Source organism: Phycodurus eques, chromosome 9 (assembly GCF_024500275.1).
Source record: "Phycodurus eques isolate BA_2022a chromosome 9, UOR_Pequ_1.1, whole genome shotgun sequence".
NCBI classification, from domain to species: domain Eukaryota; kingdom Metazoa; phylum Chordata; class Actinopteri; order Syngnathiformes; family Syngnathidae; genus Phycodurus; species Phycodurus eques.
In genome coordinates, this window is record NC_084533.1 from 28,544,648 (window position 1) to 28,560,348 (window position 15,701).

Below are 15,701 nucleotides of genomic sequence, written 5' to 3' on the forward strand. Positions count from 1 at the left end.
GTGTGAAAAAGTAATGGCCCCCTAAACCTAAGAACTGGTTGGACCATCCTCAGCAGCAACAATTGAAATCAAACGTTTTCTAGAACTGGCATTGAGTCTTTCACATCTCTGTGGAAATATTTTAGGCCGCTCTTTATTGCAGAATCTTTTGAATTCAACAGAAATGGAAGGTTTTCCAGCATGAACGGCCTTTTGAAGGTCACGCCACTGCATTTCGATCGGATTCAGTTCTGGACTTTGACTCGGCCACTCCGAAACCTTCATTTTGTGTGGTTTTTAAGCCGTTCAGAAGTTGACTTGCTGTTGCGTTTTGCATCTTTTTTGTGCTGCAGACCTCAAGTGTGATTCAGCTTGAGGTCACAAACTAATGGCTGAACAATCTCCTTCAGGATTTTCTGTGAAAGAGCAGAATTCATGGTTCCATTAATCACAGCAAGTTGTCCAGGTCCTGAAGGAGCGAAGCAGCCCAAGACCATCACACTACCACCACGTTTGAGTCTTGGTTGAATGTTCTTTTTTTTCTGAAATGCTGTGCTCCAACGAGACACACATCTTCCCAAAAGTTGAACTTTCATCTCATCGGTCCGTATAACTTCCTCCCAAAAATCTTGGGAATCATTCAATGTTTTTTTTTTTTTTTTTTTTTTTGCCAAAAGTAAGCTGAACCATTGTTGTTTTTGGTTTGCAGTGGTTTTGGCTTGGGAACTCTGCCATGGATGCCATGTTTGCCCTGCAGTCTTCCTTATTGTTGTGTCCTGACCTTAACTGAGGCAAGGGAGGCCTGCAGTTCTCTCCTAGTTGTCCTGAGTTCCTTTGTGGCCTCCTGGATGAGTCATTCTTGTTCTCTTGGGGTAATCTCTGTAGGCCGGCCACTCCTGGGAAGGTTCACCGCTGTTCCATTCTTTTGTCCATGTGAGGATCATGGCTCTTTTGGTTCGGTGGAATCCTAAAGCTTTTGCTTTTGATAGATGTTAATTACTTTATTTCTTAACTGTTCTTACATTTGTTTGGATCATGTCATTTTGTTGCAGCTGTTTTAGATCACTAGACTTGTAAATTCACTTTAGCAAAAAAAAACAAACAAAAAAAAAAAAAAACCAGCCGCAAGAACATCATACTACTGCGTATAGGCCACATCAACATAATTCTAATTTGGCGTGGGGAATGTGAGAATTATTTATAAAAAAAAAAAAAAAAAAAAGTATGGAAATTGGATGGGTGGCATTGTAAACAAACAAACAAAAAACATCACTCTTCTACAGTTGTGTATTTTCTTGCAATCCTCTCTTAGAAATGTGTCCCATCGTGTTGCTACAGTATATCTTTGTTTCGAACAGACAATTCCGGAAACTTGTTTCGGCCCCCTTGATGTGTACTTTGCACACACGTGTGCATATCAGCTCATGTGAAAAAGGAAAATCTCCACGAAGCTTCTTGTTGTGTTTGATTATCGTGAAAAGTATTTGTAGGAAGTTCTGTCGTAAAAACTTTTGGAAATGTATCAAGACATTTTGAGTTTGTTCCAGTTCCTTTCCCTCTGAGGAGAAACCTTTGTTTGTGATTTATCTCTCAGCTGAAAATGTCTACACGGTGTGGTACCCGTTTGGAGCATGAGCAGTTCAGGTGGTCAACTTGTTCGGAAAGTCTGATTTGGCCAATTTTCGACCCTTTGCGGCTCTTTCATTGGTCGCTGCTTTCACCTCTGTCCATGGTTCTGAAATTATGTCCATGCTGTTGTCCCCTGATACTTGAACCTTTTCTGCTAAACTCGCTTTTTTAAGTTAGAAAACATGTAACTATTTTTCAATAGTATTTTCCAGTGATCTACAGGTTGAATTTATCTTGATGATATTCTCCTTTCATTCCAAGACGCAGTTTTGAAAAATCCCCTTTGGTGAATGAGCTGAGCCGCTTTGCAAAATCCGTTCCACAGTAAGATTGTAATTATTTTACAACTTTGTTTCTTCAAACAATCCACAACGGGATGTTATTGCAATAAATGCACTCTAGATGTCAGTATGCTCCCATGGACAAACGTTCTTTAATTTCACACCCATTTGTGCCCGCACACAAACCGGATTTAATTCTTGTGTCGCTCTGGTCAAGACGCTTGATAACGTTGCTTCGGTGTAAAAATCTGTGGATATCCGAGGAGATCATTTTTATATTGCTGGTTATCGGCTGATTTATCTTTTTGTGGTGCAATGGCGAACAAAAGATTTGCGTCTTTCCGCCGCGGCCTCGTTTTTCTTTTCCTTTTCCTCCACCCCGTCAACGGAGACGTCAGCTACTCTATCCCAGAGGAGATGAAACGTGGATCTGTCATCGGGAATATTGCCAAGGATTTGGGACTACATTTGGGCCAGTTATCTGCTCGTAAAGCGCGCATTGATGGAGAAGACGACCACGTCCAACACTGCGGCATCAACCTCAACACCGGTGACTTGGTTGTTCAGGAAAGGATCGACAGGGAAGATCTTTGTGGCAAAAAGGCATCGTGTGTTTTAAAGCAGGAACTTGTACTGGAAAACCCAATGGAACTGCACCGTGTTAATATTCGTGTTGTCGACATTAATGATAATTCTCCACAGTTTATTGAAGATTCAGTCAAATTTGAAATCCAAGAATCAGCGGTTAAGGGTGCTCGTTTTCTTCTCGGCGAAGCACACGATGCAGACATTGGAGAAAATGCTGTTGAAAGCTACACTTTGCAACAGAATGATCATTTTAAATTAAATGTCAATACTAAACCAGGTGGGCGAAAGAACTGCGAATTGGTTTTAGACAAGGAATTGGACAGAGAAGATAAAAAAGACATGATGCTCTTGCTGACCGCCTATGATGGCGGCTCCCCTCAGAGATCAGGAACAGTCGTCATCCACGTCACCGTTTTGGACGCGAATGATAACGCGCCAGTATTTAGTCAAGCGGTCTATGAATCAAGTCTGGCTGAAAATTCTCCTCTTGATACTTTGGTGATCACAGTGAGCGCGAGTGATGCAGACGAAGGAATAAATAGCGAAATCACATACGCGTTACACGTTTCTGATGACGATAGTAAACGGGTCTTTGCTTTGCACCCCAAAACTGGTGACGTCAAAGTGGTTGGTGTCGTCGATTATGAGAAAGTATCGTCTTACGAAATGCAAATCAGCGCTAAAGATGGTCTTGGCTTAGTTTCTTATTCAACTTTAATCATTGACCTTACTGATGTGAATGACAACGCCCCGGTGATAAATATCAAGTCGCTGACCGACCCGGTGGCGGAGAACGTGCCGCCCGGCACCGAGGTGGCCATCGTTCACGTGCAGGACAGAGACTCTGAGCGGAACGGGCAGGTCCGCTGCTCCGTCCGACGAGACGTCCCCTTCCGCTTAGTTCCTTCCATCAAGAACTATTATTCTCTGGTGACGAGCGGCCGGCTGGACCGCGAACTGGTGTCCGATTACAACATTACAATCGGCGCCAGCGACGAGGGCTCTCCTCCTCTGTCCTCCCGGAAAAGTCTTCGCCTGTCCGTCGCCGACGTCAACGACAACCCGCCCGCGTTCGAGCGAGAGTCCTACAGCGCCTACGTGAGCGAAAACAACGAAGCCGGCTCGGCTTTGTGTCGGGTGAGCGCCCGAGACCCCGACCGGAGACAGAACGGCACGGTGGTTTATTCTCTGTTGGCGGGCGCCGAGGTGAACGGCGCCCCGGCGTCCTCCTACGTATCGGTGGACGGAGACACGGGGGCCGTCCGCGCCGCGGGCTCCTTGGATTACGAAGACTTGAGGAGTTTTCGAGTCCACGTGGTGGCCAGAGACAAGGGTTCTCCTCCGCTGAGCAGCAACGTGAGCGTCAGCGTGTGGATACGGGACGTGAACGACAACTCTCCTCAGATACTGTACCCCGCCCCGGAGGGCGACTCCTTCGTGACCGAGCTGGTCCCCAAAGCTGCGCACGGAGGCTCCGTGGTGTCCAAAGTGATAGCGGTGGACGCCGACTCCGGACAGAACGCCCGGCTGTCCTATCATATAGTCAAGTCCACGGATCCGGGACTTTTCGCCATCGGTCTCCACAGTGGAGAGATCAGGACCCGGCGGGACATTTGCCAATCTGACGGTGTGAAGCAGAACCTGATGGTGGCGGTGAAAGATAACGGACAGCCCCCTCTCTCCGCCACCTGCTCCGTGTATTTACTTCTTTCCGATAACTCGGCCGAGTTGCCGGAACTCATGGACGTTTCCTCCGACGAGCGGGAGAAGAATTCCAAAGTCACCTCTTATCTGACGGTGGCGCTGGTGTCCGTGTCCGCCTTCTTTGTGACCTTCATGGCGGCGGTCCTGGCTGGGAGCTTCTGCCGCAGGAGAAAGCCCAGACTGTCGTCGGACGGAGGGGTCGCCGTCCCCGGCGCGTACCTCCCTCCTAATTACGCAGATGTCGACGGCGCGGGAACTTTAGGCGGCGCCTACGACTACGACGCCTACTTGACGACGGGCTCCAGGACCAGCGACTTCAACTTTGTGCGTTCTTACGACGACGACACGCTGCCCGCTGACCGCGCGCTCGGGAAGAGTCCCAGCGACTTCGATGACGAGCTTCGCGATTCTTTTGACCCTCTTGAGGTAGGAACGTTTGGCAATGTAAAATAAGAATAGCTATATCCGTTTTAGGAAGAAAAAGTCTGAAATTTGGCAGTCAATTGGATACTCTAGTTCAGGAGTGTCAAACTCATTTTTGTCGCGGACCACATTGGAGATACGGTTTTCCTCAGAGGCCCATTATGATTGTAAAACCATATCAATGTTTAATGGCCTCATCATATTGTTTCACATAGACAACAAATTGATGGATAACTCGTTTTGAAATCAGAAGTAAAGGATAATAGTTTGTTCAGCGATAGTTTCAGTGACTGTAAAAGGGTTTTGGAGGCAAAACATGCTTACATATGAATATCATACAAAACTTCGGAACAGATTTGAGCAACAATCATGGAAGTTGACATGATTTGCTTTCGCCGGCCACATAAAATGATGTGGCGGGCCGCATCTGGCCCCCCGGGCCCTGAGTTTGACACCGGTGCTCGAGTTGGCCATTTGTGTCAAAGTCTGCGGAGACACGGCGGCTTCATTCCGCTGTGCAAAGTCTTGAACTTGATCGTTGTTTCCCACGGTGGCAGTTCATCGGCACAATTGAGCTCCTGTTCTTGTTTCTCTCGGACCGCAGACGTTCGAGCGCGAGTGTCGTGCGCGCAACTGTTCAACGTGCACGTGACGAACGACGTCCGTGTCGGGGTTGGCGCCTTTCAGCAGGTGTCGTACTTGCATACAAATGTCTACTGACTTTAGCTTGACTTGTTTACTTCATATGCCTTGACTTGCCTTGTTTGATCAAGTCTAATAATTCATGCAATCATAATCAACATTATCAATAACTACAGTGTATATCGAAATCACATAGTACTGGAACTATTGAGACTTCAGTTTGTTGAAAATCAGCTTCATGCACAACAGATAGTGGTGTTTTTTTTGTTCTTTTTTTCCTCGAGAAGTTTTTTTTTAATGTATATAGTTATGCTTTCAGATGCCAGTCATTGCATTGTTTTTGTTTGACTTTTACATCCACCAAAAAAGATCACCAACTGCAATCTCCCCACATTGCGAGATAGGTAGTTAGCCGTTTCTCCCTTGGCTGCTGCTGTTTCTATCATGTCATGTATTGGAATAATGTACAATACAAAATAAGAAATGTCATACATTTGCTATGTGCGTACCTGTCCGAATTCCAGTATTGGCCTTTCCAAACAAATTGCGAGTGCCAATTTACTTCTGGACAAGGCTCGTTTTCGACAAATTTCTGACATCCTGCCATTGCATTGAGAGGAAGTGAAAAGAAAAGTTTCTCCGGAATTAGCCTCCCCTCGTGAAGTGAACCAGCTTCTACTTTTCTGGGAGTGTGGAAAGTGTGTCCGTGGCAGTTTTTATTTATCGATGCAGGAGCGCAATTGGTGTGGGAGCTTTGCGGTCGTATTTCCTCTCAAAGCTGCTTGATGGGGTTGAAGTCAGGGATCTCCGGTTCTTCCTCCACAAATTCCAACAACAACGGCCACCTCGCTTTGTGCACTGAAGCACGCACTGTAAACACGGATCGGTAGAGTTGACTTGGAAAAACTCGGGTAACTCGTTGCCTTAAAAGTTCTTCGTACGTCGTGGGCGGGTGGTCGTCGGGTGGCAATCGTTGGCCGCCCGTTGATTTCGCTGAGCTTATTATTCCACTTTCAATGTAGATCACTGGAGTCTACTTATTGTGCTACTCATTTAACTCGGCTTGTGAAGTATTGGCATGTGGAAACAGGCTGTTGCTACGATGTGGAAAAAAATGGGAATAAAACGCGCGTGTGTTGTGATGATGAAGAATTAAAGGCAGCCCGTTGTATGAATACAATTGCATTCGAACTTTGTTAAAATCAACTTAGTGGTTTCATATCACCACGATGGAAGTCTTTTTTTATTTTTTTTCAAATCAGATTGGAGTGACGCAGTCTAATTGCGCTGTGAAATGACATTTCTTTTCACCTTTTTCAATATGAGGATGACGACACTCACCGTTTTTCTCAAAATGAGTGCGCTCAAAGACGTGATGACGCAACAGTGGAGCAAAAAGATACGGAACCTCGCCAGGCTTGAAAATGTACTTTTCAGCAAGAAAACGACAAACAGCAACGCTGCCCAAAACACCCCAACATAAATTTGAGTCGACAAGGCATCAACATGAGTACAAGTATGGCGAGATAAAGCAATGTGATTTAAAAAAAAAAAAAAAAAAAAAAATGTGATTGATGGATGGAATTATTATCAACCAAAGAATTCTTTTTTTCTACATCAATTTGTGTTCTCTCAATAATATCCCTTTATCTTAGTTTTGGACAGACGGCTATAGAAAAATATGCAAACTTATTTCTGATTATGAATACGGTGCACACGCAACGTGTGTTTCACGTAATAAGAGAAACGTGAATATCCATGAAGCTTCTCGCTGAAAATGATTTGTGTTGTAAAACGCCTTGGAACTATATTGAGCCATTTTACTGAGCGTTTCGCTGTTCAAGTTTCTTCTCCGGGGGAAGCAAACTTTTGTTTGTTGTTTGTGTCCCAGCAGAAAATGTCGACATGGTTGTGGTGCAAGTCAAGAGGATTTGCAGTTCAGGCGGTCAACTTAATTGTTCAGAAAGTCTCATTGGCCAATTTCGTTTCCTTTGTGGCTCTTTGGTTGGTTGCTGCTTTCACCTCTGTCCATGGTTCTGAAATTGTCTTCATGCTTTTCTCAGCTGATAACCGAAAGTTTTCTCCCAACTTCTCATTCAACTTATTTTTCAAGTATTTTCAATTGCTTTACTTTTCTTCAAAAACTTGTATTTATCTTGAAAATGGGATCCTTAAATTCTAATATACTCTTTAAAAAATTAAACTTGAATGAATGAGGAGCCACGCAAAACCAGTCCCTCCAATGTGCGATTATTATTATTTTAGTTCTTCTTTTAACAGCCTAACTAGATGTTATGACGATAACTGCACTCTAGATGTCAGTATGCTCCCATGGACAAACGTTCTTTAATTTCACACCCATTTGTCTCGACACACAAGCCAGATTTAATTCTTGTGTCGCTCTGGTCAAGACGCTTGATAACGTTGCTTCGGTGTAAAAATCTGTGGATATCCGAGGAGATCATTTTTATGTTGCTGGTTATCGGCTGATTTATCTTTTTGTGGTGCAATGGCGAACAAAAGATTTGCGTCTTTCCGCCGCGGCCTCGTTTTTCTTTTCCTTTTCCTCCACCCCGTCAACGGAGACGTCAGCTACTCTATCCAAGAGGAGATGAAACGTGGATCTGTCATCGGGAATATTGGCAAGGATTTGGGACTACATTTGGGCCAGTTATCTGCTCGTAAAGCGCGCATTGATGGAGAAGACGACCACGTCCAACACTGCGGCATCAACCTCAACACTGGTGACTTGGTTGTTCAGGAAAGGATCGACAGGGAAGATCTTTGTGGCAAAAAGGCATCGTGTGTTTTAAAGCAGGAACTTGTACTGGAAAACCCAATGGAACTGCACCGTGTTAGTATCCGTGTATTAGATGTCAATGACAATACACCACAATTTAACGATGACTCGCTAAAATTAGAAATTCGGGAGTCTGCAGACAAGGGTGCACGTTTTCTTCTCGGAGAAGCACACGATGCAGACATTGGAGAAAATGCTGTTCAAAGCTACACTTTGCAGCAGAATGATCATTTTAAGTTAAATGTCAATACTAAACCAGGTGGACGAAAGTACTGCGAAATGGTCTTGGCTAAAGTATTAGATAGAGAAGACAAAACAGACATGATGCTCTTGCTGACCGCCTATGACGGCGGCTCCCCTCAGAGATCAGGAACAGTCGTCATCCACGTCACCGTTTTGGACGCGAATGATAACGTGCCCGTATTTAGTCAAGCGGTCTATAAAGCCAGTCTGGCTGAAAATTCTGCTCTTGATACTTTGGTGATCACAGTGAGCGCGAGTGATGCAGACGAAGGGTTAAATAGCGAAATCACATTCGCATTTGACCGCACTTCTGATGGTAGAAGTCATGTCTTTACTTTACACCCTAAGACAGGAGAAGTGAGAGTGGCTGGTGTTGTCGATTTTGAGAAAGTATCGTCTTACGAAATGCAAATCAGCGCTAAAGATGGTCTTGGCTTAGTTTCTTATTCAACTTTAATCATTGACCTTACTGACGTGAATGACAACGCCCCGGTGATAAATATCAAGTCGCTGACCGACCCGGTGGCGGAGAACGTGCCGCCCGGCACCGAGGTGGCCATCGTTCACGTGCAGGACAGAGACTCTGAGCGGAACGGGCAGGTCCGCTGCTCCGTCCGACGAGACGTCCCCTTCCGCTTAGTTCCTTCCATCAAGAACTATTATTCTCTGGTGACGAGCGGCCGGCTGGACCGCGAACTGGTGTCCGATTACAACATTACAATCGGCGCCAGCGACGAGGGCTCTCCTCCTCTGTCCTCCCGGAAAAGCCTTCGCCTGTCCGTCGCCGACGTCAACGACAACCCGCCCGCGTTCGAGCGAGAGTCCTACAGCGCCTACGTGAGCGAAAACAACGAAGCCGGCTCGGCTTTGTGTCGGGTGAGCGCCCGAGACCCCGACCGGAGACAGAACGGCACGGTGGTTTATTCTCTGTTGGCGGGCGCCGAGGTGAACGGCGCCCCGGCGTCCTCCTACGTATCGGTGGACGGAGACACGGGGGCCGTCCGCGCCGCGGGCTCCTTGGATTACGAAGACTTGAGGAGTTTTCGAGTCCACGTGGTGGCCAGAGACAAGGGTTCTCCTCCGCTGAGCAGCAACGTGAGCGTCAGCGTGTGGATACGGGACGTGAACGACAACTCTCCTCAGATACTGTACCCCGCCCCGGAGGGCGACTCCTTCGTGACCGAGCTGGTCCCCAAAGCTGCGCACGGAGGCTCCGTGGTGTCCAAAGTGATAGCGGTGGACGCCGACTCCGGACAGAACGCCCGGCTGTCCTATCATATAGTCAAGTCCACGGATCCGGGACTTTTCGCCATCGGTCTCCACAGTGGAGAGATCAGGACCCGGCGGGACATTTGCCAATCTGACGGCGTGAAGCAGAACCTGATGGTGGCGGTGAAAGATAACGGACAGCCCCCTCTCTCCGCCACCTGCTCCGTGTATTTACTTCTTTCCGATAACTCGGCCGAGTTGCCGGAACTCATGGACGTTTCCTCCGACGAGCGGGAGAAGAATTCCAAAGTCACCTCTTATCTGACGGTGGCGCTGGTGTCCGTGTCCGCCTTCTTTGTGACCTTCATGGCGGCGGTCCTGGCTGGGAGCTTCTGCCGCAGGAGAAAGCCCAGACTGTCGTCGGACGGAGCGGTCGCCGTCCCCGGCGCGTACCTCCCTCCTGATTACGCAGATGTCGGCGGCGCCTACGACTACGACGCCTACTTGACGACGGGCTCCAGGACCAGCGACTTCAACTTTGTGCGTTCTTACGACGACGACACGTTGCCCGCTGACCGCGCGCTCGCGAAGATTCCCAGCGAATTTGATGAGATGTTTGGAGATGCTGAAGGTTCTCCTGAGGTATGATCATCCTTCCCATTTGACTTTGTCTAATTGATGGTTTCCCAAAAGTCTTCATCCTTGATGGTGTGTTGCTGGATTCTTACCCAGTTGTTTGTGGCTGAATGGCAGACTTCTTTCAAGATTGCTTTCTGACTTTACGTGTTGTCTATCTTCAACTCATAAGATTGATCACTTTTTTCCCCCCCAAGTGGTCAGCACAAAAGTTGTAATCCACCAATTTGGTTTCCTTTCCGACATTAACGAGTGCATCGTCTGACCCCAACATACGTGTTGCATTTTGGCACTCGTACATTTCATTTCCTTGATTTTCATGGAGACGTCATACTTTTGATTTTTACACCAGTTAGTAGAATTGACATTGCTCAAAAATCTATATTTTGAGCATCCAAAGTATGCAATAGTCAATTAGTATATATTGTGACAAAGTTATATAAGGTTTTATTGTAGTTGATTCTTGACACATGCAGGGGTCTAATGGGAAATGTATTTGCCACAATATTCTTCACTTTAGGTTTTATATGATTCATCTAGTCTTAAATAAATTGAAAGTTCCTACAGGACGCTCTCTAATGTCATTAAGTCTTTTGTATGTCATCTGATTTTCGCATGTCGTCGGCCTCCGTTTGCTTTATTGGCGTGTTACCAGTTCAAGATGCGGCGCCCTTGTGCTTGTTAACATACAGAACAAAAGCTCAAGCTTCTTTCACAGCAACTTTAGATCTAATTTGACTTTGTGTTCTGTTCCTCTTTTGTCCTTTCACCAATTGTTTGCACGTGACCTCACGCTCGCCCTGACAGATCAGACAGGACAGCTTTGAGAACGTGCGTCACTTGGCCACAAAAAGGCCAGTTTGATGCTTTGGCTGCAAAAGTGTTCGCTCGATTGCCATGTGGTGGAAGCTTGGCCAGCAGCTCGTCGACGTCCCAGAGACGGCTGCAGATGAGAAAGATAGCGTCAGATTTTTATTTTATTTTATTTTATTACAGTTTGACCCTAACCCTGAAAGTAATTATTAAAAAAAAAAAATCTTAAATGACAGCTACAGGGGTCGTCGTCTAATATTATTGGTGATAGTTAGAGAAAATGCACAAATATGATCTTTTAGGTCGTTTGGGTTCCATGTTCTTCAGTTTATAACGCAAAGTATTTCCCCCAGAATGTTGCAGCGAATTTGTAAAACGAACCACGTGTTTCAACACGTTGAACATTTTGCATGGTGAGCCCTTCGTATTTGTGCTCGCAAGCATTTGTTCAAAAGATAAGTTTCATCGAGACATTTGCTGAGTCCCTCTTGACCAACAATTCATTCGGCCAAGCCGGAAAGATAACCGCAGTCAATTTGTCTTTTTGTCTGTTTCCAATCCGGGGTGCAAGAAGGGGGACAAATGTGATGATGATGATGATGATGATGATGACTTGAAGGCCCCACACCTGACAGGGGCCCGAGGGAAAAAAAACCCAAACAAATATTTTCCATTTGCAGCGTTCAAGTGGCATGCAGGTCCCAAAGGGTAATTTTCTCCTGGGTGGCAAATCTCTGTCAGAGTTCACTTTTGTACTTTCTGATGACTGTAGGAAAAACTTATTACTGTTGTTCGAATCTTGATTTGATTGTCCTCCTAAAAAAACTACTTACCTGCAGTCGTTTCATATTATTTTGGATTTATTTGCTGTTCTTGCATTGCTGATCTCCGTTAACAAATTCGATGTTCTGGGGAAGTTCCTCATTTTTTTCCGAAGCAATAAATCTGCTGAGATTAATCTTCAAAAGGCAATCATTTGTGGTTGTGTTATCCAATCGATATGATCATCAGATCACAATAACCAAACCAGTATTTGAAGCAGATTTCCACATTATTGAGTTTGTGTCGTGCAGTGTGTCAGTTTGTCAATTAACGTGAAAACGTCAATGTCACGTGATTAACCTACAAAGTCTTATGTTTACGTGAATGAGTTCTTCACTATTTAGAGAAATGAATTCACGTCATATTTTTCTTTTTTTTTTTTTGCTCCAGCGATAGCACCAAATAATGTTTTATTTGGCTCGTGAATTCCCAAACTTGTTCGACAAGGTAACTTTAATGCGTTGCTTCATGAACAAATTGCAACTACTGCATTTGTTACACGAAATCCTACTGGGGGAAAAAAATACCTCACACCTTTTATGAATGACATGAACGTAAACGCCTTGGGTGCAACACAAGTTTAGCGTGACTGTTAAGAATTTGGTTTCGAAAGCTATAACGTGTTGTTTGCACCAAACTATGCTCACGGTGGCGCAATAGACCAGCCTTGAAATGGTTGAACGCATTTTTTTTTCATTTGGAGGGCACTGACGTTATGCGTACATGTTCGTGATTTTGTGCAGCTCGTTTTTTGCTCGACAGCCCGTGAGGAAGGCGTCCGCGACGGATTGGAACATGTCTTTGTTTTGCTCGCGCACCTTTTGCTGCCTCCTCCTCCTCCTCGTGTTGCATTCCGCACACGGAGACGTGAGCTTTTCCCTCCCGGAGGAGATGAAAGGAGGATCGGTGATCGGGAATTTGGCCAAGGAACTCGGACTGCAGGCGAGCGCGCTGTCCGGCCGAAAAGCGCGCATCGACGCCGACGGGAGCAGAACGCGGTACTGTGAGCTGAACGCGAGGAACGGAGAGCTGCTTGTGGCCGACAGGATTGACAGAGAGGGGCTTTGTGGCGACAAGGCTTCGTGTGTCCTGAAACAAGAAGTCGTGCTGGAGAACCCACTGGAGCTCCAGCGAATCCATCTGCACATTCAAGATATAAATGATAACGCGCCGGTTTTTAATGACGACTTAATTGATTTGGAAATACGGGAGTCAGCCAGCATAGGAGCTCGTTTTGTGATAGAAGAGGCGCACGATGCGGACGTAGGACAAAATTCAGTGCAGCAGTACATCCTTCAGAAAAATGATCATTTCGCTTTGGCTGTCAGTGAAAACACAATAGAGCTGGTTCTTGACAAAGAACTCGACCGTGAACAAAAACAGGAAATGAATTTGCTCCTGACCGCTTTGGATGGCGGCTCCCCTCAGAGGTCAGGAACAGTCGTCATCCACGTCACCGTGCTGGACGCGAATGATAACGCGCCGGTGTTCACCAAGGCCCTTTATAAAGCCAGCCTGCCTGAAAACTCTCCTCCAGGTACAACCGTGATGCATGTTAGGGCGACTGATGCTGATCAAGGCGTAAATGGAGATGTGACGTATGACTTCGGCCATGTTACAGAAGATGTGAAGAAGATATTGAGCATTGATCGTAAAGTGGGCACAATTACTGTAACTGGCACTGTTGACTATGAATCGAGCACATCATATGAATTACGTGTGAAAGCCAAAGATGGACTGGGGCTGTCCTCTTATGCAAAGGTGATTATATCCATCACTGACGTGAATGACAACGCCCCGGTGATAAATATCAAGTCGCTGACCGACCCGGTGGCGGAGAACGTGCCGCCCGGCACCGAGGTGGCCATCGTTCACGTGCAGGACAGAGACTCTGAGCGGAACGGGCAGGTCCGCTGCTCCGTCCGACGAGACGTCCCCTTCCGCTTAGTTCCTTCCATCAAGAACTATTATTCTCTGGTGACGAGCGGCCGGCTGGACCGCGAACTGGTGTCCGATTACAACATTACAATCGGCGCCAGCGACGAGGGCTCTCCTCCTCTGTCCTCCCGGAAAAGTCTTCGCCTGTCCGTCGCCGACGTCAACGACAACCCGCCCGCGTTCGAGCGAGAGTCCTACAGCGCCTACGTGAGCGAAAACAACGAAGCCGGCTCGGCTTTGTGTCGGGTGAGCGCCCGAGACCCCGACCGGAGACAGAACGGCACGGTGGTTTATTCTCTGTTGGCGGGCGCCGAGGTGAACGGCGCCCCGGCGTCCTCCTACGTATCGGTGGACGGAGACACGGGGGCCGTCCGCGCCGCGGGCTCCTTGGATTACGAAGACTTGAGGAGTTTTCGAGTCCACGTGGTGGCCAGAGACAAGGGTTCTCCTCCGCTGAGCAGCAACGTGAGCGTCAGCGTGTGGATACGGGACGTGAACGACAACTCTCCTCAGATACTGTACCCCGCCCCGGAGGGCGACTCCTTCGTGACCGAGCTGGTCCCCAAAGCTGCGCACGGAGGCTCCGTGGTGTCCAAAGTGATAGCGGTGGACGCCGACTCCGGACAGAACGCCCGGCTGTCCTATCATATAGTCAAGTCCACGGATCCGGGACTTTTCGCCATCGGTCTCCACAGTGGAGAGATCAGGACCCGGCGGGACATTTGCCAATCTGACGGCGTGAAGCAGAACCTGATGGTGGCGGTGAAAGATAACGGACAGCCCCCTCTCTCCGCCACCTGCTCCGTGTATTTACTTCTTTCCGATAACTCGGCCGAGTTGCCGGAACTCATGGACGTTTCCTCCGACGAGCGGGAGAAGAATTCCAAAGTCACCTCTTATCTGATGGTGGCGCTGGTGTCCGTGTCCGCCTTCTTTGTGACCTTCATGGCGGCGGTCCTGGCTGGGAGCTTCTGCCGCAGGAGAAAGCCCAGACTGTCGTCGGACGGAGCGGTCGCCGTCCCCGGCGCGTACCTCCCTCCTGATTACGCAGATGTCGACGGCGCGGGAACTTTACGCGGCGCCTACGACTACGACGCCTACTTGACGACGGGCTCCAGGACCAGCGACTTCAACTTTGTGCGTTGTTACGACGACGACACGCTGCCCGCTGACCGCGCGCTCGCGAAGAGTCCCAGCGACTTCGATGACGAGCTTCGCGATTCTTTCGACCCACTTGAGGTAGGCACGTTTGGCAATGTAAAATAAGAAACGAGTCCCACCGACTTAGATGAGATGTTTGGAGATGCCCAAGGTTCTCCTGAGGTATGATCATCCTTCCCATTTGACTTTGTCTAATTGATGGTGTCACCCGAGGTAAAAATACACCCCCACTTTTACTTTACTTGATGAGTACTTGATTGATATTTCCCTCATCTATCTATCTAGCTAGCTAGCTAGCAGTCTGTCTGGGTCTGTCCATCCGTCCGTTCATCTTTTATATTACATGACAGTTTCTCTCACGTCTATGCATGATGTTACTGTACTGATGAAGTAAGAAAATGTTGAAATAGTGTTTTGTATATCTGAGTGATAAATGACTACTTTGCCATGCCAAAAAAGATGTCTGCCCATGGAACCGTATTTCAATGAAAGAGTGAATCCAAATGAGAAATTATCGTGAATATGCTTTTGAAGGGAAGTCTAAGGTTTAAAATTGTTTGCTGGAAGTTTGCAAACTTCTAAATCTGGTTAATAAACGATTCATCAACTTGCCATTCACATGCTGTCACAATACTTGTTAATTCAGTCACTTTACATTAATTAAATCTGCTTTTTGTAAAAAAAAAAAAAAAAAAAAAAAAAAAAAATTTGACTTTTGTATGGAATAATAGTGTGATTTTTAAAAAAATTTTTTTTTATTTTTTTTAAATCATAACTAGGTGTGACATATTTTTCCATTCATTCATATTACATGGCTGCCAGTCATGTATTGC

The 15,701-nt window shown here is 46.8% G+C and overlaps 1 protein-coding gene across 8 annotated transcripts in view; it reads left to right on the forward strand.

The window, feature by feature from the left end:
- LOC133407442 (protocadherin gamma-C5-like) overlaps positions 1-15,701 on the forward strand; it is a 276,972-nt gene that overhangs the window by 53,558 nt on the left and 207,713 nt on the right. For 2 of the 8 annotated variants that reach the window (XM_061685353.1, XM_061685365.1), the window contains exon 1: positions 783-4,607. The exons of 3 other annotated variants lie outside the window; for them this stretch is intronic. In XM_061685353.1, the coding sequence (XP_061541337.1) occupies positions 2,205-4,607 (2,403 nt within the window). In that variant the 5' untranslated portion in view covers positions 783-2,204. Of the gene's footprint in view, positions 1-782; positions 4,608-7,386; positions 10,141-12,428; positions 14,947-15,701 lie in introns of those variants that run through there. 3 more of the 8 variants (XM_061685359.1, XM_061685349.1, XM_061685354.1) reach the window with 3 other exon arrangements.